General features: G+C 52.0%; 1 protein-coding gene across 8 annotated transcripts in view; it reads left to right on the top strand.

The window, feature by feature from the left end:
• CLMN (calmin) overlaps positions 1-27568 on the top strand; it is a 115345-nt gene that overhangs the window by 76657 nt on the left and 11120 nt on the right. For 2 of the 8 annotated variants that reach the window (XM_025442378.3, XM_025442382.3), the window contains exons 3-13: positions 2038-2133; positions 4676-4759; positions 9686-9778; positions 11535-11725; positions 13924-14117; positions 15512-15594; positions 16806-18470; positions 21903-22099; positions 25905-25965; positions 26604-26674; positions 27036-27132. In XM_025442378.3, coding sequence (XP_025298163.1) covers positions 2038-2133; positions 4676-4759; positions 9686-9778; positions 11535-11725; positions 13924-14117; positions 15512-15594; positions 16806-18470; positions 21903-22099; positions 25905-25965; positions 26604-26674; positions 27036-27132 — 2832 coding nt within the window. Of the gene's footprint in view, positions 1-2037; positions 2134-4675; positions 4760-9685; positions 9779-11534; positions 11726-13923; positions 14118-15511; positions 15595-16805; positions 18471-21902; positions 22100-25904; positions 26333-26548; positions 26675-27035; positions 27133-27335; positions 27547-27568 lie in introns of those variants that run through there. The other 6 variants (XR_003134728.3, XR_007412529.1, XR_007412530.1 and 3 more) reach the window with 6 other exon arrangements.

Raw genomic sequence — 27568 nt, 5'->3', positions numbered from 1 at the left:
AGCTGAGCCTCTCTGATCCAAGCAGGGGGGGAGGGGTGCAGTGGATCTGACTCCTCAACACCCCTGGGTCCCCACAGGGTACCGTGAAGCTGCTCCCATTCCAGTCTAGGGTTCCAGGAAACACAGTTTGGAAAACCCCTGCAGGAGCATCCAACTGACAAGTTCCAGGCAGCCCTGGGAGTGCCAGGCCACACGTCCAGCCAGACTCTTGGTGGACACAGCGTGGTGCCAGTTCACCTAGACACTGGATCTCTCCGGGTCTAGGCCCAGAGAGGAAAGCCAGGGCAGCCTCCAGCTCTTCCCCTGCAGGCCTCCTTCACACCCTGGTCATGTGAGCAGACTTGCCTCTTCCCCTCAGGGAGAGGCAGGAGCTTAAGTGAACTGGAGCCGACCCCGGAAACCCAGAAAGAGAAGCAAATAGGGCAGAGAGAGAATAGTTCAGGGCCATTCCCTGTGCTAAGGGCATGTCCTTTGTACCACTTATGGCCGGGAACCGTACACCCCCCAGGCTGAAATGCCTACCTACAGGGGGAACCCCAAGACGCTGTAGGAAAGAAGCCACTTAATGAGCTGGTTTTACGGACGCACTGATCTGGGAAGGCAGGTGCAGTGCCGGGTACCTTCCCTGCACAATATGACTTCATTTTAGCCCCTGTGCTCTGAGACCTTGCCGACCAGGACACTCAGGCCCCGGAAGATTAAAGAAAATACCCAAGGCCCCGTCCCTGTTGAGGGTAGAGCCTGGATTTGAACTCAGGTACATCTAACTCCCTTGATTCTTAGCAGAACAGGTAAAAAGCGCGTCTTGAGAAAACGTTGGTTCACCTCAAGTAGCCTGGATTTTGTGCAGGAACAGCGGGAGTGATACTCAGAATGCTCATTGGCTTTTTTATCAAATTGTCATGAGTTTGATTTGTAATAATGGGCACGTGTGACTTTTGTGGCTAAACATATAAACAAACATGAACATACACAGGTAAATCAGCCTCCCAACCTGTGAGTCCCTACCAGGCCTACAAACCCGGTGGGGAGGAATAGATTCTCCTCCTCACCCAGCCATCCAGCCACTCTATGGGCCAGCGGCCTGTCTGGCTGGCTCCTGTGCCCCACAGCTGAGTCACACACGCTAGCCACCTTCCCAGCTTCCTCTACCAAAGGTCCCACATCTGCCCAAGTCTCCACAATTGGACTGAATATTGACGAAGTGTCAACTGGCACCTCAGGAAGGTCGCATAGAGAGATGGAGCCGTGTTGGAGGCGAGGGAGTCCTGCTAACTCCCAGCACTGAGGCCCAGAGGGTCATCAGCCCAGGGTCCTGCCATCGTGGCACAGGTCTGCATAACCCCTGTGGGCAGCCAGTGAGTCCTGATGAAGAAACAGGACTGGGGCATCCAGGTGGCTTGGCAGTTGAGCATCTGCATTCGGGCTGAGGGCGTGATCCCGGGGTCCCAGAATCCCATGTTGGGCTCCCCAGAGGGAGCCTGCTTCTCCCTCTGCCTGTGTCTCTGCCTCTCTCTGTGTGTCTCTCATGAATGAATAAATAACATCTTAAAAAAGAAAGAAAAAAAAAGAAAGAAAAAAAAAAACAAAACAGGACTGACTGTACTAAAGAGCTGATCTGACCAAACGCGGGGCATGTCACCTAGCCTCTTTGAGGACTTGAAGTGAAGGGCTTATACTAGGGTAATTTCATGGGAGTCCTGCTGGAATTATTTTCTTCTATGGAGGGCTATAATCAAGACATGCCCTTTCTTCCTCCCCTTAGGGGGAAGTGTGGATGTAATATGATTGGGGGAAGGGTCCTCAGATCTCAGGGTCCCAAGGGTCTTCAGGGCCACTTGAGTGATGGGCCGTCTGGTGCCGAGTCTCCTCCACGGCTTGCCAGCCCACCCTCCATCCCAGGGGCTGCCCCAGGGGCTGCCTGTAGACAGATCTAGATGCGTGCAAGTCGTCTCTTGGGGGAGACCTGCAGCTCGGGCACAGTTTGGTGGATTACACAGACCACTCATGGGCTTCTTTCCTCTCCTTCTTCCACAGTGCAACCCTCCTCTAGAAGTGAAAGATTTATTCGTTGATATACAAGATGGCAAAATCCTAATGGCTTTGTTAGAAGTCCTGTCTGGGCGAAATCTGGTACGTATGTCACGGAAAGGTCAGGCAGGCATAAAATGCAAAGGAAAACACTGCTGGAGGTTTGCACTCAGTACACCCTTGGATATAGGTACACGTACCTGGCCATGCGTGATCCTGTGACCAGAAACGTGGAGGGGTGACATTCCTTTCTCAGTGACCCAAGACTGATAGAATCAGGTATAACTAAGCAGTGTCCTCTTTTTTAAAATAAGTAAATATACTTTAGTATGTAAACAAATAAATGCTTGGTGTCTTCTGGGAGTCTGTAAAGGGTAAAGATTGAAACTAGATCATTAAACTTTAGCTCTCCAGCTGTTACATGAACTAGAACAATAGCCAAGAATCAGGAAGATGGAGGAGAAAGGCATCTTACTAACTAAATTCTATTATCCACCTGAGGCTAAAACAACTGCTGGCTTCTAGAACTTTCTCATAAGTATAGTCATTCCCCCTTACCTGCAGAGGATACATGCCAAGACCCCCAGCAGTTGCCTGAAACTGCAGACAGTACCGAACCCCATCTATGCTATGTGCTTTCCCATACACACATCCCTATGATGAAGTTTAATTCAGAAATTAAAGATTCACAGTAAGAGATTCACAAGGGTAACTAATAATAAAATGGAACAATTATATAACCACATACTATTATAAAAATTATGTGGATGTCAAAAAATATATTAAGAATAAATTATGTGAATATGGACTCTCCCTCTCTCCAAATACCTTATTGTCCTCTCCTCACCCTTCTTCTTGGGACGATGTGAGACGATATCATGTCCACGTGATGAGAGGAAGCGAGGGGAATGACGTAGGCATGTGACCTAGTGTGAGGCCACCACTAACCCTCTGACCGCACGTCAGAAGGAGGATCATCTGCTTTAGACCACAGTTGACTGTGGTCTTGGAAAGTGAGACCTCATCTAAGGGGCGACCACGATAGGACACATTGAACTGAACCAGCTGAGCTCGAGGTTCATTCCACTTTGGATCTCCACCATACCTGTCCATGTTGTGTGGGTCTGCTGTGCACAGGTCTGTCCTTCTCTCTCTCTCCTTCCCAGAGCAGGGGTTCTCAACGCTGTTGACATTTTGGGTCTAACAGCTCTGTCATGGGGGCTGTCCTAGGCATTGCAGAATAGGTAACAGCATCCTTGGTCTCTATGCACTGGATGCCAGTAGCACCCCTAGGTGTGATAGCCAAAAATGTCACTTGACGTGGCCAGATGTCCACTGAGGGGGCACAGTGACCTGGCCAAAATGCCAGTGGTGGTGATGTCTCAAAACCACACACTACAGTCTAGTGTTTGATGTGGCCTCCATGCCCCATTGTGGCGAAGGCAAAGGTGCAGCCGCGGATCACAGGTCTACTGGCCCAGAGCTCAGCCAGTGTGGACCTCTCCAGATCGATTTTTGATTGTAGGTTTAAAGTCAAGAGCCCGTCCTACTTTCAGATCTAATGTAGCTGGAACCTTGTCATGCCCCTTGACCCTTCCCAAAAGCAAAATGGGAATTTCCGTTAGCTACTTTTGTGGGGGGCGGGGGGGGGTGTTGAGTGGACTGAACCAAGTCACATAATGAACTCTCACAAAGGGTGGACCTGTGGCAGCAAAAATAGCATTTGGCTCCTTAGTGGATCTGACAACGAGCCAGCAGCACAGTCCCCAACAGGCGTCCTGAAAAAGTATATCCTGGTTCCTTGTTCTGTGCTCCCAGCAACACCAGCTCCTACTTGGCGTCCAGGCCCCTAGTTGATAGATACCATGGCCGTGCTGGGCCTCTGTTGGGGGTGGTCTTTGATTTTGGAGCCCAGACAAGAGCAGGCCTCTGCTTACCCACTGGCTTGGCTGGAGTTCCCAGCTGGCGGAGCTGACACCACTGGTTTGCCTTGTAATGTAAACCGTCATCTGGAGTAGCTCCGGGTCAGGAGGAGCTTCCTCGGGATACTCCGCTACCGTTGGCAGAGTTCTAGCTCCTGCAAGCATCTCTCTCTCTCTCTTTCTCTCTCTCTCCATCTCTGTCTCTGTGTCTCCCTCTCTCTGTCTCAATCTGTCTCTCTCTCTCCCTCTGCCTGTCTGTCTGTCTGCCTCTCTCTCCAACCTGGGACAACTGTCCACGAGGCTCCTGGCAGAAAACAGAAACATCTGCTGTTGGCAGGAGGGACTTGTCGGATGATTTAGCAGCTGTGGGGACACCCCAGCTGATGCTCCCTGCCTGACAAAACTGTCAGCGTGGCCGGGAGAACACGTCCCTGGAGATCTCTGGAGGATGAAGAACACCTAGGCCAGGAGCCGGGTCAGAGAGAAAAATCGGACAAATCTGTCCCCTGTTTAACCTGCCAGGGCGCCCTTCCCCCACTCACCAACTCCAGTGAATTAAGTCCTAAGGACCAGAAGGAAGGGGTGGGGTTCAGCTGCAAGCCCCTAACTTTCTCCTGAGACTAATGAGAAAAAGGTAAAGACAGAGGCACACCCCACCGCACTGCCGGGCATTGAGCGCCTCCGTCGGATTCACTTCGGGTTTGCTCTGTTCTGTGTTCCAGCTGCACGAATACAAATCCTCATCCCATCGTATTTTCCGGTTGAACAACATAGCGAAAGCACTTAAGTTTTTGGAAGATAGCAACGTAAGTATTTGGAACACATCGTGGTAACACCGCTTTCCTTGCGAGGAGGGGGGCAGTGTTTGAAGTTGAGTGCCAGTCACAGGAGAAGCGTGCCAAGGGGGACCCTGCTAAATTGGTCAAATTTAAATTTAAATGTAGTGGGACTCACTCCGGTGATCCTTGGGCTGGAGGGATGGTCCCTGACTCCCTGCCCGCCGCTCCCTGTCCCATCTGGCCGCCAACTCTGGGGGGCACCCAGCTATGGGAAGGGCAGACCAGCAGGCCAGACCCCCGGCCATCAGCAGTTCACGTTTTCTTCTTTATCCCTTTGAATCGTAGTGCAGAGAGCGTGCTGCACTGGGGGGCTTTCTCTTAGCAAGTAACGTTCTAGATTTGTTAGCTCTGTGTTTTGAGCTCTGCTTCATGTCCTTCAAAAGTGGGATGAAAACAAACAAACAAACAAAAAAAAAAAACAAAAAAAACAAAAGTGGGATGAGATGGTCTTGGAGGGATGAAATTTCCAGAGCTCCTCTTCCATTAAGTTTCACCAGAGGTAAAAAGCCCTCGGCTTGCCCGGTGTGTTGGCGCGTGCGGTAGAACTTCATCAAGTGTGACTCACCCGGGCTTCTTAATGGTAAGCAACAGAGGCTGACCTGGGCTGCCGTACGCAGGAAAGGAAAGTGTTGAAGGGATGCCGAGTAGCGCACAGAATGTCTTGCTAGACTGAGGAGTCGGGGAGGGAATCCAGGGATGCGAGGTGCCAGGACCACTGCAGAGCCCGCCTCCCCAGAAGACAGGGACCCGTGTGCACAGGGCTGCCACTGCCCCTGGGAGAAGGACATTCCTGCCCCCGTCACAGCCCCTCGCCTGAACTCTCAGTGTTACACATTGAGAGTCGAAGGCCTGGGCTCCCATGCCTGGATCCCACCCATGTCTCCACTGCCACGAAGGAGGGAAAGCACGTTTGGCTTCTGAAAGAGGTAGGCTCCGCCTGCCATACTGTGGGGAAAGCTCCAGACACAGGAGGAAGTTCAGATGGTGGCAGCCAAAAGGCATAGGGCAGTTTACAGCAGCATCATTCACAACAGCCAAAAGGTGGAGGCAACTTGGGCGCCTTGGGTGGCTCAGTGGGTTAAGCGGCTGACTCTTGATTTCAGCTCAGGTCATGAGCTTGGGGTCCTAGAATCGAGCCCCGTGTTGGGATCCACATTCAGTGTGGAATGTGCTTAGGATTCTTTCTCTCCCTCCGCCCCGCCCCCTTCTCTCTCTCTCTCTCTCTTTCTCTCTCTCTCAAATAAATAAATCTTTTTTTTTTTTTTAAGTGAAGGCAACTCAAGTATCCATCAGCCAGTGAATGGATGAACAAAATAGGGTCTATCCACACAATGGAATATTATTCAGCCATGAAAAAAAGAATGGGGTGCAACATGATGCCACGTGAAGGAAGTCAGATACAGAGGAGCACTTATTCTTTGATTCCGTTACTATGAAAAGTCCAACACTGGGGAACTTCAAGTCAGAAAATAGATTCATAGCTGCTTAAGTTTGTGGGGGACATGGTGATAGTTAAAGAGCATGGGTTCTCTTTTTGAGGTGATGAATATATTCTCAAATTGTGGTGACGGGTGGTGCATGCATCCAAGAGTAAGCCAGAACCGTTGACTGATATACCATACGCGAGTGAATGGAATGCAATGTGAGTTATGTTTCAATAAAGCCGGGATTTTTTTTAAAGATTTATTTGTTTTAGAGAGAGAGCAAGGGCACACACGCTTGGGGCGGGGAAGGGCAGAGGGTGAGGGTGAGAATCTCAAGCAGGCTCCCCACTGAGCACGGAGCCCAACATGGGGCTTGATCCCACGACCCTGAGATCATGACCTGAGCTGAAATCCCTAGTCGGACACTCAACCAGCCTAACCACCTAGGCTCCCCAGGCTGTTTTTTCAAAAAGTACATCACATACTCATGAAAATGGCTGGCCTGTCCCCAGCGTTGGCCTCACCTTGGCCTCTGCGCCTCTGTGCGGTTCAGAGCACAGGTCCTGGCGCACACGTGTCAGGCTTCCAACCTGGGAAAATTAGGCCGACTCTCGGGGCCTCAGTTCCCTCATCTATAAAATGGAAATAATAAAAGCACCACGCCATAGCTCAGAGTCTTGAGGATCAAGTGTGCCCAGCCCGGTGGAGTTTAACCAAGTGCCCCGGCCCTGGGCGAGGGCTCTGTGAACACCTGCTCTGACCACTTCCCTGCCCCCTGCATCTCTGCTCCTGGAAGGGAGCACCGAGCAGTGTCCCCTCTCATCTCAAAGGGGCCATTGTTCCTCTGATAACATAGAACCTTAGAACAGATACCTGGAATATTCATCGCTCTTCCTCCCTGCTGGTTGACCCCTAACCACTTTCCTGCTGCGTCAGCTGCCCCGCGTTGATGGGCCTGGAATATAGGCACCGTAGATAGTGGGTTTGCTTCCAGCAGCCCTTGGGGGCATCTTGACCAAGTGTCTTCCATGGGCCTGGGGTTGTGCTCAGCGTTGGGGACACACAGCTGCATTAGAAGCATGTCGGCGCCTTCAAGGAGCTTAGGGTCTGATGGAAGAGGCCTCAGGTGGACAGCAAGGTGCATGTCAGGCCAGGGGCAAACGGGAGGCGGGATTGGGTGGTCACGATCCCTTAGGGGCGAACAGCAGTGGCCAGCAGTGGGCAGCCAGGCTGGTGGGCCATGCAGGTAGGACCAGCCCCGCACAGGTGTGGCACTGGGGAAGCCACAGCTAAGGCAGGAAGGCCTGGCCTCGGTCACCCTCCGGGGCCGGTCACCAGTGTGGACCAGTGTCTCCCGACAAGGCAGCCCTATCATTTTCTGGCTTTGGAAGGTTTCCCGTAAAGCTCAGCTCCAAGAGCCACGCTCGGCTTCCTCCAGGTGGGAGTGAAGGCAGAGATGGTCACCTTGACCGCTTTAATCTCCCCACACCCGGACGAGTGCATGAGCCTCCAGGACGGAGGGGGCTGTCAGCGCAGGGGCTCGGGAGACAGCAGGCCGCCGATGGCAGGTGATCCATCCCGGGGGACAGGTGTGGAGGGAACCCTGGGCCTGAATTTGATCTGCCGTGTTATTCACAACATCGACAGCTTCCTTCCTGGCTCCAGCCTGCCGGCGAGGAGCGAGTCATACCCTCTGCAAGAGCGACCTGAGCCAGGGAGCTCGGGAGCCTCTCCCCCGGTTAGGAGAGCCGGGCCCTACGGGTGGGGTTGTCAGAAACCCCTGACAAACTGATAGGATCTGAGATGAGGGTGGAACAGTTGCAGAAGACCCGAGGGAAAGGGAGAAAGGGGCATTTGTGCGAGATGCCCTCCTCGTGCTTGCTTGCCAGTCTCCTGGCAGGACTTTGCAGGGTGGATTTGAGAGGAGACCTTGACCGCCTTTATTTCTCCTCTGCCCCCGAAGTATGGTTTTTACTTTTGTAAAGGAATTATAAAGGAAGAAGCAAATGTGCCAGAGGCCAGTGTGGCTCCCAAACTCTTGAGTTTATCTCCAACCCTTGACAGAAGTACGCAGGTGCCCGATCTGTGTGCTCAGACTCTGTTTGAGCCAGTGGGCCTGTGGGCCTCAAACCTGAGTGCACATCAGACAACCACCTGGAGCGCTGGTTCAAATGCAGGTGGCCGGGCCCTACTCTCGGCCTTCCTGATTCAGGGGGACTAGGAGAGAATTTGCATTCTAACCAAATCACGGGCCATGCTGTTGCCCTTGGCCCAGAGAGCACACTTTGAAAACCAGTGCCTCTTGATGGGATGAACACTGGGTGTTATGCTACATGTTGGTAAATTGAATTTAAATGAAATATTTTTAAAACAGTTAAAAATAAAAACAACTGAAAAAAAGAAAAGAAAACCAGTGCCTTAGGGATTCACTGAAAGCATCATCCTGTGGTCAGAACATAGTTCAATAAATACGTTAATTCCCTAAAGGTTTCTATAATAGATGCAATTTAAGCAGGATATTTTGTAATGATGCAGAAACTCAGGGTGTAAGCCTTATCCCCACACACTATTTCTTCTCCCCCCCCCCCCAGAAAGAGACAGAGGGAGATGAGGGAGGGAGGCAGCAAGGGGCAGAGAGAGAAAGGAAATCTTGAGCAGACTCCATGCCCAGAGCAGAGCCCCACACAGGGCTCAATCTCCTGACCTGAGCCAAAATGAAGAGTTGTGTGTTCAACCAGCTGAGCCACCTGGGCGCCTCCCCAACATGCTGTTTCTAACCAGCAATGGTAACGGTCTTATCCATCTGTGCTTCCTGACTGCCTGTGTTAGTGCTCTGTGTTTGTCCAAAAATGTGTTAAATCTCGAGGTTTGGGGGCACGTGGGTGGCTCAGTGGTGGAGCATCTGTCTTTGGGTCAGGTCATGACCCCGGGGTCCTGGGATCGAGTCCTGCACCGGGCTCCTAGCAGGGAGCCTGCTTGTCCCTCTGCCTGTGTCTCTGCCTCTCTCTGTGTCTCTCATGAATAAATAAACAGAATCTTTAAAAAAAAATCTGGAGGTTTGGTGGCATTAGTGTAGCATACAGACAGACCCAGTGGGCACTTACCATCTCCCCTTGAAAAGAATGACTGAGCCCTTTCCTGGCTGTGTGTCCCGGGTGCGTGACATTTGGCCTCGGTGAAATTTCCTCACCTGAAACAGAGATAATAGAAGTACCTACGTTGTGGGGTTGTTGTGAGGTTGAACTGAGTCAATCCGTACAAGGAGCCTAGGGTAGTGTCTGCCCCTGGTAAGTACTATGTACCTGTTTATGAAACTCATCTGCATACGTTTTGCATGCTGGGGTCCCTGAGGGGCCCTGGGCAGCCCCAAACGATACAGATGAGAAAGAGCAAGAGGCCTGCGAGGGCATCGGAAAACCAGCACCTACTTGACCTCCCCGTGTTAAGCTCATAAATTGCTTCTCTCCAGGTGAAACTGGTTAGCATCGACGCAGCAGAAATAGCAGATGGCAACCCCTCTTTGGTTCTTGGGCTGATATGGAACATAATCCTCTTCTTCCAGGTAAAGTGATTTCCATGACACACAGTAACGATCTCCTTGAGCCTGGTTAGTGCCCGCGGAACAGCGTGGGGCCGCGTCCAGGGACCCCGTGAGATCTTGTTTCCGACAGATTTTGACTTTTCTGTTGCTTGCAAAAACACCAGAGGCCATCTGGTTGCCACTGATCTGGGTCCCTGTGATTTTAATATAGTGACACGAGCTCGGTTCTCCAGAGGAGCCGAGCCATCCCCTTGGGACTTAGAGAGTTAAATATTTGTCGCAGAAAATAATTTTGTTATAAAGTATCACAAGAACCAGGGAAACACTTCTGCCCAAACACTGAGCTTGGAGTTACTTATCCTAAAGTGACTCATGCACAGCACAGACGGAATGAAAGAGGGTTGCGGGAAGAGGCATACGTGATAGGTTGAGACCGTGCTCTCCAGCCTTGGCAACGTCAGCCTGGGTTTGGAAACGTGGGTTTTATAGGGAAGGACAGGATCTGTGGCTGGAGTCTGAGGGTGGCATTTAAAACCAGCTCGAGTTCTTGCCCCTGAGTAGGAGGGAGTAAGCTGACATTTCGTCTTCTAAAGTCTCCTTTTCTGAAACAGAAAGTCATGGCTTATTATTTAACGGCCCTGCCGAGAGGAACAGTGACCTGCAGAGAGGTGACTTGCTGCGGCTTTTGTCCCAGTGCTTGTGTTGCTGAGAGGAGCGTGTACAAGCAAGGTTTAGAGACAACAGATCCAGTTCTGTGTGAGCCTTGGACTTAAAAAAACCAAAGGCTGGCTCCCTGAGCCTCTGTTTCCACATCTGCGAAATGGGAGCAGTGGTCAGCTATGTAGGAAAGCCCCTTGTTATATACAGGCTTCAGGTACTAATGTGTCTTATTAAACTCTCCGATGGATGCTGGAAACACTCTGAAAATGTGTAAAAAGTCAAGGCCTTAAGTCCCCCCCCCCAGCTCTTCATTCATTCATTCATTCATTCATTCATTCAGTAAATGTCTGTTGAGTTTCTCCTATGTGCCAGGCTCTGCACACACACACTCTTCCTCTTGTGACTCTCTGGGACCACGGACAAGGCAGGCCCGAGTTATAGGACTGTGTGGTGCAGGTTCTGATCAAGGTATGAGCGGAGTGTTGCTAGAATACTGAGGAGGAGCAACTATGTGAGTGAGGAAACTTCCCGGAGGAAGTGACACCAGAGCTGGGTTTTGAAGGATGAGCAGGAGTGCGTTAGGCCAATTCTCAAACTACCCTGTGCATATAGGTTGTCCGTGGGTGGTGTTGAAATGCAGGTTCTGATTCTGTAAGTCTGGGGCAGGGCCTGGGCTTCTGCATTTCTTGCAAGAGCCACACGATAGGAGCCACATTTCGAGTTGCCAGGAATTGGGTGATGGAGCAAAGGAACATCTGGGCAGCAGGACCAGGATGAACACAGGCATGGGGCTTGAAACAGCATCATGCATTCTGGAGCCCATAGGCCATGAGAGGAAAGGGGTATGCAGAAGCGGGTCTGTGGAAGGAAGACTGTGTGTGCGTGGCCAAAGCGCCAAAAGTGAGAGACTCCAGGAAGAGAGGAGCTTCCTGTGAATGTCTGCATGGACCACAAGCCACATAAAACAGCCCGACCATCACAGGTGCTTCCTTGTCCTTGTGTGGAGAAGCAGCTGGGTGTGAGCTGGTCCCTCCAGCCAGACTCCCTGTGGCCATGGGTCAGAGAAGGGTTGGCACTGGGATTGTCTCCAGGGCCTGAAATACCATTTTCCTTCCAGATTAAGGAGCTCACGGGCAATCTCAGCAGAAACTCTCCATCTTCCAGCCTGTCACCTGGCTCAGGGGGTACAGACTCAGACTCTTCCTTCCCACCCACGCCCACCGCAGAGAGGAGCATGGCGGTATCGGTGAAAGATCAGAGGAAGGCCATCAGGACTCTGCTGGCGTGGGTGCAGAGGAAAACGAGGAAGTAAGCCATCCCGTCCGCTCCCCCTCCCCTCAACTACATGCTATTGTCGGGCAGAGGGTGGGGGGCTTCCCTGGGTGGGAGGCGGTGGCAGGGGAAGGGGTCACCAGCATATATTATGTGCCTGTCGCTTCATATGGGCTCCGAGAGCAGAGAGCACCATACGGTTTATTTTCTGGACACACAAAGCTATATCTGCACACCGTTTGGTTTGCAGGAAACGGATAGGAAGATCTGAGTACAAATCAAAGGGGCTTCACCCCATTAAATGCCAGAGTGAGAAAGGCTCTTGGATCCTCAACACATGCACATCAGGGCATCTTTCAGAGTCTGTACCTACTTAAATAATCACCAGTAATGATAAAGGCGGTGTCGTGCTTGGTTAGGGCTGGCCTTTCCAAAACCCAGACAGGTGAGCTGGAGCAAAGGTCCTGGGCTGCTCTGTGACCCCGTGCCAGCAATTGGGGTCTCTGCAATTTTATATCAGGTCTTGTACTGGCAGCCAGCTGACAGCCCCTGGGGCCTGGGCCGTGGGCAGGGATGTCTGGAAAGCTAGGCCACGTGTAATGAGAGCCATTCCGCTGTGAGGCCACCCAGCCCTGCCACGCACACACTGGGGGCCTTCCTGGTGTGTCACGGCCGCATCTGCAAGACGGTAAACTTAACCAATGGCAGCCTTCCAGGACAGTTAAGATTAAGTGAAGCAAGCTCGTGAAAGCGCCTTGCGAGGTACCAGCCCTTAAAACACTTACTCATCGGATCCCTTCTCCCCGGTATATGGAAATAAAAGATAAAAGAAAAAAAGAAGATAGGAGAGAGTTGGATCTTTGGGGTTTTGATCATGACAGAGTTGATCAGTGTAGACAACCCTTAGATGTGGTTTAAAAAGAAATCAACCGAAAGAGAGAGCACAGTCAGGAGGGAGGGTGACGGTCAAGGAGAACGTGCGTTCCTGAGATGGTGAGACGATTCGGGATCTCCATCCCGTCGTGGCGGTGGCTGCGGCGTCTGCACTTGACGGAGCAGCTTGGTGGGATGTGCCCCCCACCCCACGGGAATGCCACTGGAGAGATCCCAGTGGACTGGGTTCAGGAGCCCTGCTTCTGGCGATCCACTTGCGTGACATAAGATACACTGAGAGACGCTCTCCGTACTTTTATAGCTTCTTGGGAATCTCAAGTGATTTCTAAATAAAACTATTTTTTAAGAGAGGTCAGTGACCACAGTTGGAAGATCGGCAGCATCGCAGGGGATGGATTCTAAAGCACAGGGTGCCAGGCAGGGTTATCTTTGTCCTTCGCTTTAAAAATTTTAATGCTAAAAAAAATAAAATAAAAATAAATTTAAAAATAAAAATAAAAAATTTAATGCTATTTATGTGAATAGTAACATTAGTTGCCGCTTAGTTGGTGGCTTCTGTGGGCGACGTGTGCCACACGTTAGGCTGATCTCACACCGTGGCCGTTCTTGTGGGCAGAACCTAACGCTTCCCCACAACAGAGAGGTGGGGAAGAGGTGAGAGAGAGGTGGTAGTGAGGTGGTCCTCATTTTACACCTGTGGAGCTTGAGGGCCCGAGAGGATACGGGACCTGCCCAAGGCCACAGCACTGGGGAAGCACAGAGGGAGGCCAGGATGTGAGCTTGGATCTTTCTGGCTCCATCCCCTGATTTGCTATTTTGACCATCACTGAAAAGTGCCCAGTTTGGAGAGTTGCTCCTTTACATGCCTGGGAATCTGGGAACATAAGCTCCTCATCTGCCTTTGGGTGCAGCATTCACCTTTCTATTCTATTATTCTATCTTTTTAAAGATTTTATTTATTTATTCATGAGACACACAGAGAGAGAGGCAGAGACACAGGCAGAGGGAGAAGCAGGCTTCCCGTGGGAACCCGATGTGGGACTCGATCCCAGAACCCTGGGATCACACCCTGAGCCAAAGGCAGACGCTCAACCACTGAGCCACCTAGGTGTCCCTCTATTCTATTATTCTAGATTATTCTAATGTTATTCTGTTTCTCTGGAAATGGAGACATGGTGGTCTGGTCCAGCCCTCCCAGGACTCAGTGCCTCTCGAGTCGGCAGCTCCTGGCCCCACTCAGAAGCCAGCAGGCTGCCCCGCGCCACTCGCTCACTGTGGAGGGGAGTCCAGGCCGTTGGCTGACCTGCATCACTCAAAGCACCGTGGCTGCTTTGCTGCAGGTATGGCGTGGCGGTGCAGGACTTTGCAGGCAGCTGGAGGAGCGGGATGGCTTTCCTGGCCGTGATCAAGGCCATCGACCCCAGCCTGGTTGACATGAAGCAGGCTCTGGAAGATTCCATGCGGGAAAACCTAGAGAAGGCTTTTAGCATCGCACACGAGGCTCTTCACATTCCCAGGCTCCTGGAGCCAGAAGGTAGTGCTGGTTCTCTCTCTTTCTCTTTTTTCCCTGTTAATTATTTTTGTGACGTGTGTAATGCATGCATGCGCATGTAGGAAAATTTGGAAAATACAGAAAAATCTAATGAAGTCATGTTGCTATTTCCTATATTCCTACCCCTTAGTATTTTTCAATGCGTCTCATGCCAATTTTTTTTTTTACATAATTGAGATCAACTGTCTACATAGTTGACCCTTGAGCAGTGCAGAGGTTGGGGTTGCTGACTCCCCCCCCGCCGCACAGCTGGAAATCCACGTATAACTTCTGACCCCCTAGAGACTTAACCATCAATAGCCTGCTGGTGACTGGAAGCCTTCCCCACAACATGGACACTTAACTCTGTATGTTATAGGTATCAGACACTGTGTTCTTTACAATAAAGTAATCTAGAGAAAAGAAAACGTTATTCAGAAAAACCTAAGGAAGAGAAAATACATTTACAGGACTATATAGTATTTACTGAAAAAAAAAAAAATTCTGCCTATGAGGGGACCTGTACAATTCAAACCGTGTCGCTCAAGGATCAATTGTGGTTCTGTATTTTACTTTTTTTTTTTATTAAGTTTTTCATTTTGGTTCCAATATACTTAGCATAGAGCATTGTATTCGTTTCAGGTGTACAATCCAGTGATTCCACAATTCTGACCATTGCTCAGTGCTCTTCATCCCCATCACCTGTGTCTATATTTTGCTTTTTTTTACTTACTGTTGTAATTATGGCAGCAGCACCTTACCTGTTGCTGTCATGTCATTGTTATGTATTTTTAATGGCTGCACAATGGCCCATCCGGTGGGCATACCAAAATTGACTTAGGTCTCCTACCCCTGGTGGACATGAGGTTGTTTTGGGTGTAGTCACGTTTACATACAACATGCAGCGAACATCTTGCTGCGTAGAGCCCAGTGTGCATCCCACATCATGCCCCTCGGGACCGGACGCCACGGGTGGAACACCAGAGTCGGGAAGTGCGCACCTTTTTAAGGCGCTTGGCTCTGTCAGATCGCTTTCTGCGTGGCTTGAGCTGGTTTGGGACTCCCTCCAGCAGTGACGGAGGGCCTGGCTCAGCAGACTCGCTGATGGGGTCGGCAGGGAGCTGACTGCTCCCCGTGGGGGGATTCGGACAGCAGGGAGTAACGGACAGTCTTGGGAACGAGGAACTCTGGATTCTGCATCCCAGCTCCGCTCTTCATCAGACAGATGTGAGACTGTAGTCAAGTGATTCATCCCCCCTGGGTTTAAATCTCCTCAAGTATAAAATAAAGAGAAAACCTCAAAGGTCTGTGGGACTCTTCTCTATTAAGCATCCCTTGGTTCTGTTTAAAAAATCGCATATTCACCATCCTTCCAACTCTTGTGTCTCTCTTGACAGACATCATGGTTGACACGCCAGACGAGCAGTCTATTGTGACTTACGTGGCACAGTTTCTGGAACATTTCCCGGAGTTGGAAGCGGTAGGTTTGTTTCCCTTTACTTCGATGCGGAAAGCGTACGTGTCCATCTGTTGGCCATCACACAAAGCTGGGGTTCGGGCTGTGTGGTTCTGTGCAGTGAGCAGTAGTGATCAAAACTGGATCTCAAGTTCCCTTGAGCGTTGCCTTGGCACGTTTTATTTATTTTTTAAAAAAAGATTTTATTTATTCATGGAGACACAGAGAGAGAGAGAGAGGCAGAGACACAGGCAGAGGGAGAAGCAGGCTTCATGCAGGGAGCCTGATGTGGGACCCGATCCCAGGACTCCAGGATCATACCCCAGGCCAAAGGCAGGTGCTAAACCACTGAGCCACCCCGGGATCCCTTGAGCCACCCAGGGATCCCCCCCTTGGCACATTTTAATTTCAGGATCCTAGATAAGGCGCTTTCCATTTATAAGCAGATAGCAAGTTGGACAGCCATACCTCTTGCAAACATCTTCCCCGAAACCAAACTTCACTGAGATGGTTAAAATGCCTGCTTGGCACACGGATTGGCTACACGATCTTCTAGATGTCGGCCGGAACATGTTAGCAGTTTACTGTGTTTTATCAGAATGTGAAAAAGGATACAAGACAGTGCAGAAGCACGCCCTCTTATTTTCAGAATCCCAGACAACACTTGGAGGGGAATCAGACCTTTCAGAAGTTGCCACAGCTCCACTGAGCCTGCAACCCATGCTGTCCCCAACCTTGAGATGATATTAGTGACAGCAACAATGTAACAGTAGATCTTTATTGAATTCACTAGTGATTTACTGAACACCAAAAAAAAATAAAAAATAATAATTAAAAAGAAAGTTTACTGAACACCCGCTGCTTCCTCGGGGGTGGGAGAGGGGGGCTCAGCAGTAAGCTGAATGCATGAGGTCCCTGACCTCGCACAGCCTCGTTCTGAGAGACAAGACAGTTATCAAGTGAGCAAATACATTCTCTAAGTTCAGGTAGTGGTAGGTACTAGACAGAAGCAAAGTAAGCATTTCTTCGTATCCATAGCTTTTAAAAACATATTCTTTTTAACTTATCTGGTGTCTCCACATCTCAGCAAGAGCAGCCATCTGCGTCTCTTAATTAGAACACTTCGCCTGAGTTCTGAAGTGGCTTTTCCACGTCGGTTTTTGTTTTAGGAGAGGGGGATGCACACTGTTTGTCAGTACTCCCCTGATTTCGATATGCCCCGTGTGTTTTTGCAGGAGGATTTCTCGGATTTGGATAAAGAAGCTCCAATTGAATCCACTTTTGTCCGCATCAAAGAGACTCCTTCTGAACAGGAGAGCACGGTCTTCCTTCTGACCGAAAACGGGGACCGGGCCTACACCATTAACCACGAAGCCAGCCAACCACCACCCTCCAAAGTCTTCGTCTGTGACAAGCCCGAGAGCATGAAAGAAAGCTTCCAGGATGGCGTGTCCAGCTGTGCGCTGTCAGACAGCGCCCCCGAGTTCATGCACCAGATCATCGACCAGGCCCTGCAAGGGGACCCAGGTAAGGCCAGCAGCACCAACGACCCGTCTCCAGAATCTTCCATTTTATCATCGAGAAAGGACAGCCGGAGGTCCAACTCATTGCCGATCAAGAAAACCGTGCACTTTGAGGCCGACACCTTCAAGGACGCTTCCTACAGTAAGGATCCTTTCTACAGTCATGACTTTCGCTTTGAAGGGAGCCCAAGAGGGACAAAGGACTCATTGAAGCAGGATGGGTACCTCCTGGCAGTTGAGATTGCTGAGGAAAAGTCGCAACAGGAGGCCCCCAAGATTGCGGAAGCAGCCTCTGATGAGTCCCCGGGTGACGTCTCTTTGGCGGACGGCAAGAGCAATCATTCGCAGACTTCCCAGAGTTCTCCATCCTGGAACGGGGAGCCAGAGGGTGCGGGCAGCCCAGGGGAGGAGAGCTGTCCCCTCTCACCCCTTGAGGACAACACCATCATGGCCAATTCCTTGGAGTTCAAGGTCAAGCTGCTGACCGTAGAAGCTATGGGTGGGGAAGACTATTTTGAGGGCATACCCTTCAAAACCTCTAAATTTAGCAGCGACCTCATAGATGTCGCCTCGACCAGCCAGGCTTTCAATGAGGTCCCTTCTCCTCATGAGAAAAAACCAGCAGAGGACGAGGTTTTGGAGGATCACGCTGAGAAACCGGAGAAGAGGAGGAGTAAGTCTGTGCACCAGAGGAAAGATTCGGACGAGTCCCCAGAGAGGCCCGATGGCCTTGAACCTCACAGGGACACCGGGCAGGAAGACCAGGGCTCCTCTCCAGCCCCAGGGGAGGCGCCGGTGGATAAAAAGCCAGAGGTGTACGAGAAGCCCAAGCGCAAGTCCCCACGGCGCCGTCGGGGCGAGGACAACGGGGAGGCCCCGGGGCTGCAGGAGCCAGAGGGGGAGCTGTCCCCTGACCCCCTGAGAGGCAGCGACAGCCTGGAGACCCTGTGCAGCCGCAGCGAGGAGGGCCTGGACTTCAAGCCCTCTCCACCCCTGTCCAAGATCTCCGTCATCCCCCACGACCTGTTCTACTACCCGCACTACGAGGTGCCCCTGGCTGCGGTTTTAGAGGCCTATGCGGAGGGCGTGGAGGACTTGAAAAATGAAGACCTGGAGCTCGAGGAGCCGGAGGGCTATCCGTGTGCCGTGGGGGCCAGGGACGAGGCCCAGGAGGCCGCGGAGGCTGAGGCCTCTCGGAGTAGCTGCAGCTTCTCAGGGCCGGAGGAGGATGTCCCCGAGGCCAGCATCCCCGCAGCGCCTTGTCCCGACGGGGGTGTGGAGGACGCCACACTGGCCGCAGAACCCGCCACCCTGTCCCCACCAGACGACCGCCAGCGAGGGGAGGCCGACGACTGTGCCCCAGTGGAGAGCCATCAGGTACTCGATGGCGGGTTCGGGAACCCTAAGTCCTGCCCCAGGACTCTACTCGTCCCCCTCCATGGAACAGGGAAGCAGAAGCAGCCCGGTGGCCCGGGCCAGACTTTAAGGAGGCCCTCACTCCGGCTCGGGAAGGCCAGGGCTAGCACCCCAGAGGAGCACTCCTGAGATTTAGTACCTCGGGGCCTCCCGGGCAGCCAAGAGGATGGAAGGGGGTCATGTTTGATGGCCGGGAGAGGTAGCAGCCGTGGTCATTGTCGGGGGTACTGGCAGCCACACCTAGCGTGTGCTCCGTGAACCCTAGCCCCCGCCTCCTGCGATGGCCTGAGAAAACCACGTGAGCTCACCTTTGACCCCAGCCTTGATTTTTGAAGGTGGCCCATTGGTATAATTATCTAGCTCCTGTGCTTGGAAGTGGGGGACGGGCACTTCTGAGTTCTCGCAGCTGGGCACATGCTTTGCCACCGCTTGGTGCTCCCAGTTCACTGAGCTCAGCAGCTCGAGGGGCCACGGGAGTGGGCAGCGAGAGGGTGCAGGGGCCCCTGCCATCTTCTCCCTCCCCTCCCCTCCAGCCAAACTGGCTTCCCTCCCCCACCCCCCTGCCCAACTCTCAGGCACTCCACACTCTGCTCTGCCCCACTCCGGCACCACTTGGCCAGCACTTGTGCCCCTTCAAATCCCAATGCCAACAATACCTCCTCCCAGGAGCCTGCCCAGCTTCTCCTCAGGCAGAACAGTTGCTTTCTCCTCCATAGTCAGGGACACGTGACAGCGCTCTACTCTTCTGCTACCCTGGTTTGGTGGTTGTGATTTTTCTCTCCCAGGAGAGAATGAGCATCTGTGTATTGGCTTCAAATTCTGGAGAGCAGCCTGGCAGGGCTTGCAGTGCGGGAGACAAAGGTGGATTGCATGGTGGTGTGGGGGTGTAAGGTGGATGTAGGGTAAAGTGAACCCCAAGATAAAGACAATGCTCTGGCTCATGGCAGGGGAGAGTCAAGGCTGAGTGAGGGGCTGAAAGGTGCTCAGGGGAATGAGAAATCCGTGCATCTGGAGGGCTGCAAGAGAAAGGGGCATTATCAGTAGCCTTAAAACATTTAGGATTATTTTTTAAGATTTTATTTTTATTTATTCATGAAAGACATAGAGGCAGAGACATAGGTTGAGGGAGAAGCAGGTGCCTGCGGGGAGCCCGATACGGGACTCGATCCCAGAACCCAGGGATCATGCCCTGAGCTGAAGGCAGATGCTCAACCACTGAGCCACCCAGGCACCCCAACGTTTAGGATTTAGATAGGCTAGAAGTGGAAGTTTGCTCTTACCAGTTTGCCAACCCCAGAAAATGCACTGGGTGGAGCAGAATTCTCGGACAGTGACAGCCTAGAAGCAAGCATCGCAGGAGCCATTGGCCCTTTGGGATCACCCCTATTATGTCCGTCTTCGGACAGAGAAGAGAAGTGAGGGTAGTCCTGCAGGTGCCAGGACCCACCTGCCATCTGCTCCTCCTGCCGCCAGGGAGAGGAACCCGGTCCCGGGCGCCCACCACCACCCACCCACTGTCTGTGACGTTGGAAGCCAGCCCAGCCGAGCAGGCTTTTCCAGCAGGAGACCCCATGATCCAGTGGGGTAGAAATGTCCTGCAGTGAGATCAGGTCTTGGGATCCCCAGGTTGGCGGATCATGACAATAGCTACAGCAATTCGCCGGACTGTTAAGGGACAGAAGATCTCTTAGGACAAAAGAAAGGGGACTGGGTGGGTGGCAGGAAGGAAGCCTTAGTTGCATCTCTGCTATTTAATGTGGCTTATTAGCCGCTCACTTCCTCTCCCTGGGCAGACGGAATGCGGCCTCAGAAATGCAGACGTCACTTTATTCTCTTCTGCTTTGCAAAGAGAGAAGTCATTTGCCAAAAGCAGGTGGTGTGGGTATGTGTGCCTGTGGGCAGGTGATTTGGGGTGTGGCTGAACGAGTCTTGGGCTGGGAATGAGATTGGGAGATGTAGGTTTGAATCTATCTTTCCCTGAGCTGAGCATGAGCTTTTGGGGAGAACTTCATTCCTGGATCTCAGGACCAGCGAGCCACCGTTTGCGTCTCTGGGCTCTGGCCTGCCCCCTCTGGCTCTCGCCCATCCAATGGGCAGGCACCCACTGCTCCCAAGCACCCCTAGAAGTCTTATGGGTGAGCAGAGGGATGGCCTGTGGCCCAGGATGACAGGCGGGGCCTGTGAGTCTTGCCTCCAGGCAGATAAGATGACATGGGAGCATTTCTCTGATACTTGGCTCTTCTTTGAAACATAACAAAAGGAAAAAGAAAAAGAAATCTTGCAACAGGACTAGAAAATGGAAAGTTTGTTCTCTTAGTCTTCTTCTTTTTTTTTTTTTTTTTAAAAAAAAGGCCCTCTTCTCATTTCACCTTGCAGAAAAGGTAGCATTGGCCCGTGGGTGACAGGGGAAGGACCAGCATTTCAGGAGCATTTTTAATTCCTGCTCGGAGCCTTGTTCTCCTGGGGTGTGACCAGCTGGCCACTCTACTCGTATTCTGACACCTGTTGAGCAGACTCTTCCAGCCCCTTAAGGGACTCTTGGGAGGTGGCTCCAACAACTCCCGTGCTCCTCGGCTTCTTAATTTCACTCGGGAGCATTGCCAATGGGCTTCCGAATGCTGGGTGTGGACATTGGTCAAAGAATCTTCCTTGTCAAATAAATGCTAGAGATGTTGCTCTGTGCCACCAAAGGCACAGTGAAGCTGTCACCCCACAAGCTACAGGTCTGCCTGTGTGTGTACCTCTCCCAGCTCAGGGGCCACCTTTGCACCTGTTGGCCCACCGGGCTTCCAGGATCCGCTCCTCTGTTTAAGTGGGTGATGGTTGCATTGCCCACTGTACAGGACATCCATTATGGGAAACCCCGTGGTATAGTGAGAAAAAGGTTGATGATTATTTTTTAAAGATTTTACTTATTTGAGAGAGAGAGCACAAGCAGGGGGCAGCAGGAGAAGCAGGGAGCCCGACGCAGGACTTGATCCCAGGACCTCATGACCTGAGCCAAAGGCAGATGCTTCACCAACTGAGCCACCCAAGTGCCCCAGAAGGTCGATAATTATTATACCCATTTGACAGATGAGACTGAGGGTGAGAGAAATAAAGTCGGTTGCATAAGGTGACTAACTCAGGATTTGAAACCAGATCGTAGTGACTCTGAAATCCATGCTGTTTTTATAATCTGTGGCCTTTGCCCTCTGCCCAGGGAGCCCGAGTGCGGGTGGGCTTCTCTGCCACGGCAAGCTGTGCTGCAAGGACACCCCAGGTCGGGCAGGACTGGAGGGGACACCCTAGTTTCCTGGACTCCAGGTGGAGCGGAGCGCTGCGGTGGGGCGTCAGGCACGCGACCTCACTGCGAGAAAGGCTGACTTGTATTCCGGTTGTCTTGTCCTTAAGGCCCAGGAATTCGGAAACTCTGGAACCTTAGCAAACTCTTTAGAAGAGAAGGTAATGGGAGAATCAATCAGCAGTAAAAAAAAGGAAAAAAGGAAGCATGTGGACCACGTAGAAAGTTCAGTATTTATAGCACCCGGCACCGTCCGATCCTCAGATGACCTAGAAGAAGACACTGGTGATCACAAAGTACTCTCCAGGTATTGTGTTGCTATCTTCTTACCCTGGGGACCCAGCTAGAGAGTTAGTCCCTGAACTCCTTCCATTCTTGGTTTCTGATTCGGGGGGTGAGGGGGGGCCCAGGGGTGGGAGCAGACAGCAAGGGAAACACGGCTTCATAGTTCGTACAGAATTCATCTGGCCGAGGGGTCCTGTGCCGGGACCAGAAGCAGATTCATCCTCACGAATGTCACACAGAAGCTGGACATTAATGGGGGTCCAGGGAAGTGAGGAGGGTTGACTGGCCTCAGAGGAGGAGGAAGCAAGAGAATCATGGGCTTTAACTACGTGCAGGAAGCTTCTAGTGCACATCTGCTCTGTCGCTCCCGAGGGCGCCGGGGGAGCTGGAGTCGCCCTGGGGAGATCACTGAGCTGCCGAAGGGCAGATCCTGCTTTCTCCCCCTTATCATTCAGGGCCACCAAGGTCATTATTGAACCTTGAATTTAATGCCTGAATGCTTCCAGCATTTCCCCTAGTCCCCCCATGAATTCTCACAGCGGGGCCTTAGGCAGGTGGGAGGGACTGCACATCACCACGGTGGGCACGGAGGCCCTGCTTTCCACCTGCCCTGCGCTCTGCTTCTGCACCTGCGCTGCAGGGGACAAAAGGAGCCTCGATGGGGGCCCAGGTGAGGGGCGAGGCACAGTGAAACACCACCGCCCGCTTCGCCCGGGACTCCCCGAGTCCCTGTCCCTGCAGAGACCTGGAGGGGACCGTCCGGCAGACATCCGTGGCTTAGCAGGCAGGTGGTCCAGGCTCCCGTCTCCTCCCCGAGCAGGTCGTTGGCAGTGCTCCTGGGGCGGTCCCCTGGGGAAGAGATGACATGCAGGCGTGCCCCCTCTGCTGTGCTGGGCGTGAGGGTTGCTCCTTGGGTTCAAGAGGCAAGCGCAGGTTTCGGACCTCAGAGGCCCTCAGAGGCCCTCAGAGGCGGGTGGAGAGGGTCGGGCCGCCTGGGGGCTGCGATGGCCTTGGAGCTCAGCACGAGGGATAGCGCGGGACTGGGATTTGGGAGCAGGAGAGAAGGCATTCCGGGTGGAAGAAACAGCCTGAGCAAACAGCAGGCACCTCTGGACGTGTTGGGCAGATGTGGGGGGGTCTGGGGGCAGCAGGGGGAGCACTGGCTGGAGCATCGTGCGTACTGGCTGCAGCAGATGCGCCCGCGAAACCAGTCCCAGTGAAGATGAGACAAGCGGGTAAATGTGGAAAAGGATAGGTCCTCTGGGTGGGTGTGGGACGGAGGCCCGGTTGGCTTTTCCCGGCAGCGGCCTGACGGCTCTGCAGGCAGATGTGCCCAGAGCAAGCAGCGGGCCCCCTCCCGCGGCCTCCCGGCCACCCCGGGCACAGCTCTACAGAGGACAGAGCGTCTTCGCTGCGGGAAAAGCCACATGCCCTCTGCAAGCAGGTGGCGCAGAGGTGTGCTCCTTGGAGGGAAGGAGCAAGGACCCCTGGAGCCCCTCTCCTGTGCCATAGCAGGTGCCACCACCCCTTTGATGGCCGAGAAAGTGAGTTCAGAGAAGTCGTTGCCTGGCCCAATGCTGTTGAACAAGGCTGAGCCCTGGGCACCTCCCCGCCGGACAGAGCATGTTTTCCTGGCCGTACCCTGACCCGGTCACCCCTGGGGCTTCCCGCTGGTCTTGTTCAGAGCGTGCAGGACCTCCCACACCTGTCTCTCCAGACGCATCTGGATCTACTCTTGGTCACCTGCCTTACCTGCCAAGCACCTTGGCCTTCGTGGAGATTTTTTTTTTTTAATGTTATTTATTTATTCATGAGAGACACAGAGAGAGGCAGAGACACAAGCAGAAGGAGAAGCAGGCTCCATGCAGGGAGCCCGAACCCAGGACCCCAGGATCATGACTTGAGCCGAAGGCAGATGCTCAACCACTGAGCCACCCAGGTGTCCCTCATTGAAATCTTTGAATGCCTCCCAAGCTCCTTTGCCTTTGAGGACCCTCTGTCCCCTGCCTGTTCCCTGTCTTACTTCGCTGTGTTTCGGCTCGACTACTACTTCCTCCAGGCAGCCTTCTTAGATTCCTCTGGGCTATTTTTAATCCCCCTTTATGTGTTCTCAGAACATATAAAGATTCCTACTCTTTATCTTCATGACATTTATCAAAATAGTCATTTCTCTGATCATTTGTGTAAGGCCGTATTTATCATCTGCTCTCACCCTAGACGGCGAGGCAGCTCTCTGGGGGCAGGGAGGGCCTGCAGCACAGCCCTGGCATTTAGCACCACCCCTGGCTTGCAGCTGCCCTTTAGTAAAAACTCTTCTTCAGGTGGATGAATAAATGGATGAATTGCCCTCTCAGCCTGCAGTGGCTGGGCTCCCAAGGAGCCGGGCCCTCAGTGCCGAGCCCCGTGCCGGCACACAGTAGGGCTCTTGATGATGCTTGCTGAGAGGATGAAGTTGAGGAGGCATACCTGGATGAGCCTCCTCTGGATGGTACTAGAACTCAGAAACCACCTATGGGAAAGTGTGCCGAGAGAGGGCGGGGGAAGAGCAGGAGCCCTTCCTGATGCAGATGTGCTTTTTTACTAGAAAATACTAGTGGGTATTAAGCAGGTGGGGCTCACCTGCATCTCCAGGTACTTCCATGAACTGATCGATGCTCATGGGACAGTGCTGGGTCCCAGGCACTCGAGGTTCTTTTTCCTTTGCAGTGCATTTTGTTTTGTTTCTATGCTATGGTACCTGCTGGGGAAAACTAGCACAGGCTTTGGTTTGAGGACAGGACTAAAATTTCCCTGGACCTCACCCAGCGCCTGGCACATAATAGGTACTCAGTACCTGTTAGCTGGAAACATGCCCAAGGCAGGGGAAGAGGTCGGTGAAGTTTCAGGAGGGCAGTGCAGTGGGCAGGAATAGCAAGGCTGCCAATGATGAATTCCCTGGAAATAAACTCTTGGGTCACATGCCTTTTTCTTGGATCCCCGGATGCCACATGGTAGCTTTACCTTAAGGAAGCTGAGATGACTATGTCTGACACCCAACACCCAGTTCTCCTGTTGAGCACCAGACAGGGCCGCTGGTACCTGGAGTATTCTGTTCTCAGCACCAGCACCGCAGCTCCATGACGTGGTGGAGGTGGGAACAATGACCCATTTTGCAGATAAGGAAAACTGATCACAGATGTAAAATGTGTGGCTAAGGTTGCCAGTGAATCAGGAGCCCAGGCCACTGGCTGGGTGTCTTTTGCCTCAGCCCTGGGTGAACCAGCTTTAGTAGATCATCAGGGACACGTTGCCCATCAGCCTCAACGATACAGTCAGAAAAGTAGTCTCCTTGCGCAGGAAAGGAAAAGAGATGGTGCACCCAAGAGCTAGACAAGCAGAGAGCAGCATCCTGCATGGAAGGAGCACCTAGAGAAGGAGTCCAGGTAGCGGGTCTCAGCCCCGATCTGCCATTAGCATGCAGAGGACCCTCAGCAATTCCCAGATCTCAGGATGCTTGGAGAAAGACCTCCCTTCCCTCCCTGAAGCCCTGGCACTTAAAAAAAAAAAAATCGTGGTCTGTTTTCTATTTAAAATTCTTTCTCACTGTTTTTTTTTTTTTTCTCTTGTAGATGAGGCCACAGTGTATCTTTAATATCCATCCCATTATTTGTGAGCGCACCCCACCCCAACTGGGCATACTGGATAAAATTTCTCCTTTCCGTTGCTGGGTCTGAATTCCTAGCTTGCCTAAATCCACCTGTGGGAGACTTAGGATGGGGGTGACCGTACGACTGAGCCGTGAGGAGCTCCTGGTGGCAACCAATTCAACATGTGTGTTTGTTTTTCAGGACTAGTCACAGTGACTCCAGCATTTACGTTCGACGACATACTAACAGGTCTTTGGAATCGGTTAGTATGTGAATTTCTTCTTCTTCTGCGTGGCCCCTGCTAATCAATTCATTTCCATCCTTCCTCCTCCTCAGCCCAGAGCTTTGAAATTACTGATGTGCAACAAATATACTTTTGGATAGAAGACAAGCAAATTCAAACCTTGTCGTTAAGCGTAGTCCAGTTGGATGTCCAATTTGGGCAAATAGGGGATGTAAATAAATAAAGTGATGATCATAAAGCCCGAAGGCCTCTTTGTCGTAAAAAAAAAATGCATCCAAGACCCCCAACCCAACCCCCGCGCACACACCCAGGAAGATCGCCCTCAAAGACAGAAGCGGAACAGAGGTGGAGGATCCACTTTACAGTAGCAGCTCCTTAGTGCTGGGTGTGTTGGGTCCCAAAGCACCGTGGTCTGCACCCCGGTTCGGGTGGTGGGTGGCGGGACCCCTCTGGTTCACTTAGGCAGGGGTGGGGGGAGAGAGTAGAACTCTGTAGATCATCAGTTAGCAGTTTGATTTTGGAACTAAAATGTTTGCAATGTTGAGAGAAGCATGGCGTGCTCGGCTTTGTGTGTTTAAAATCATTTTATTTTCTGTTTCAGAGATTTCATCTTTACTAATTGGGTTGCGGGGTTTTGTTTATAAATTTCACTGTAGGATCATTTTAGCTATGTTCAATTGAGGAACGCAGCAGATCTGGATGACCGAAGAAACCGAATGTTAACCAGGTTGGTGGCTCCACTGCCAGCTTTGTGGGGTTTAATTTTTTTTTTCTTTTTTAACTATGCAGCCTACCTGGTGGGGGTGGCTCCCCTCCAGCTCTCCTTTGTTGATGGCAATAGTAATAGTCCGAGGTAATGCAGAAGAGCCCCGCTCCAGGGCAAATGCATGAGCTATAAAAGCAGGAGGGAGAGTGGAAATTGCTGGACCCCGGTGGGCAGGACACGGTGCAGAAAGTGCTCCCGGGCCCGAGGCTGCAGGTGCATTTACTCCATGCGGGGTGGAGCCGGGCAGTAGTGACGTGCTGCGGTGCGTGCTCTCCCGTGTTGCAGCACCTGACAACGTGTTCATTCTGTGTCGCCACTGCAGGTACAATACTCAGAAGCTCACTGAGCTGATTTTACAGTTTTATGGCATCAGAGCAGACATGAAGAGGGAGTGCAAACATGCCAGGATGTCTATGAAAGTATTTCTTGCTGTTGGAGAACTAGATGGCCCAGTCTGATATTGCTGAAATGCTGTAAAACTGCCCATTTAGAACACAGGAGACCAGAGAAATCTCACTAACTCTTGACAATCCTGAGATGCCCCCAACCCCGTTAAAGTGACCGAATCACTTAATTTTACTGACTTTTTTTTTTTTTTTTAACTATTTGCCCCGGATTTCAGTTGGCTTGGAAGGACTTAGATTATTGGAATGGAAAGCCTCTCTGAATATCGCCCAGCATCTCTGAGTGTAAAATCCCTAGAAGCCTACCCATCTGGCTTTTAAGAAAGAGGCAAGACCTATTTCCCTCGGCAAGACCTATTTCCCTCACCTACCATAAAATGGAAATATTAATTCACATTGTCCACCCGACATGACATCCTCCCTAGGAAAGTAGTGCTTTTCACTTTTAGGA

The sequence above is a fragment of the Canis lupus genome, chromosome 8 (genome assembly GCF_003254725.2).
Source record: "Canis lupus dingo isolate Sandy chromosome 8, ASM325472v2, whole genome shotgun sequence".
Lineage (NCBI taxonomy): Eukaryota > Metazoa > Chordata > Mammalia > Carnivora > Canidae > Canis > Canis lupus.
This window is presented reverse-complemented; position numbering and strand designations above follow the sequence as displayed.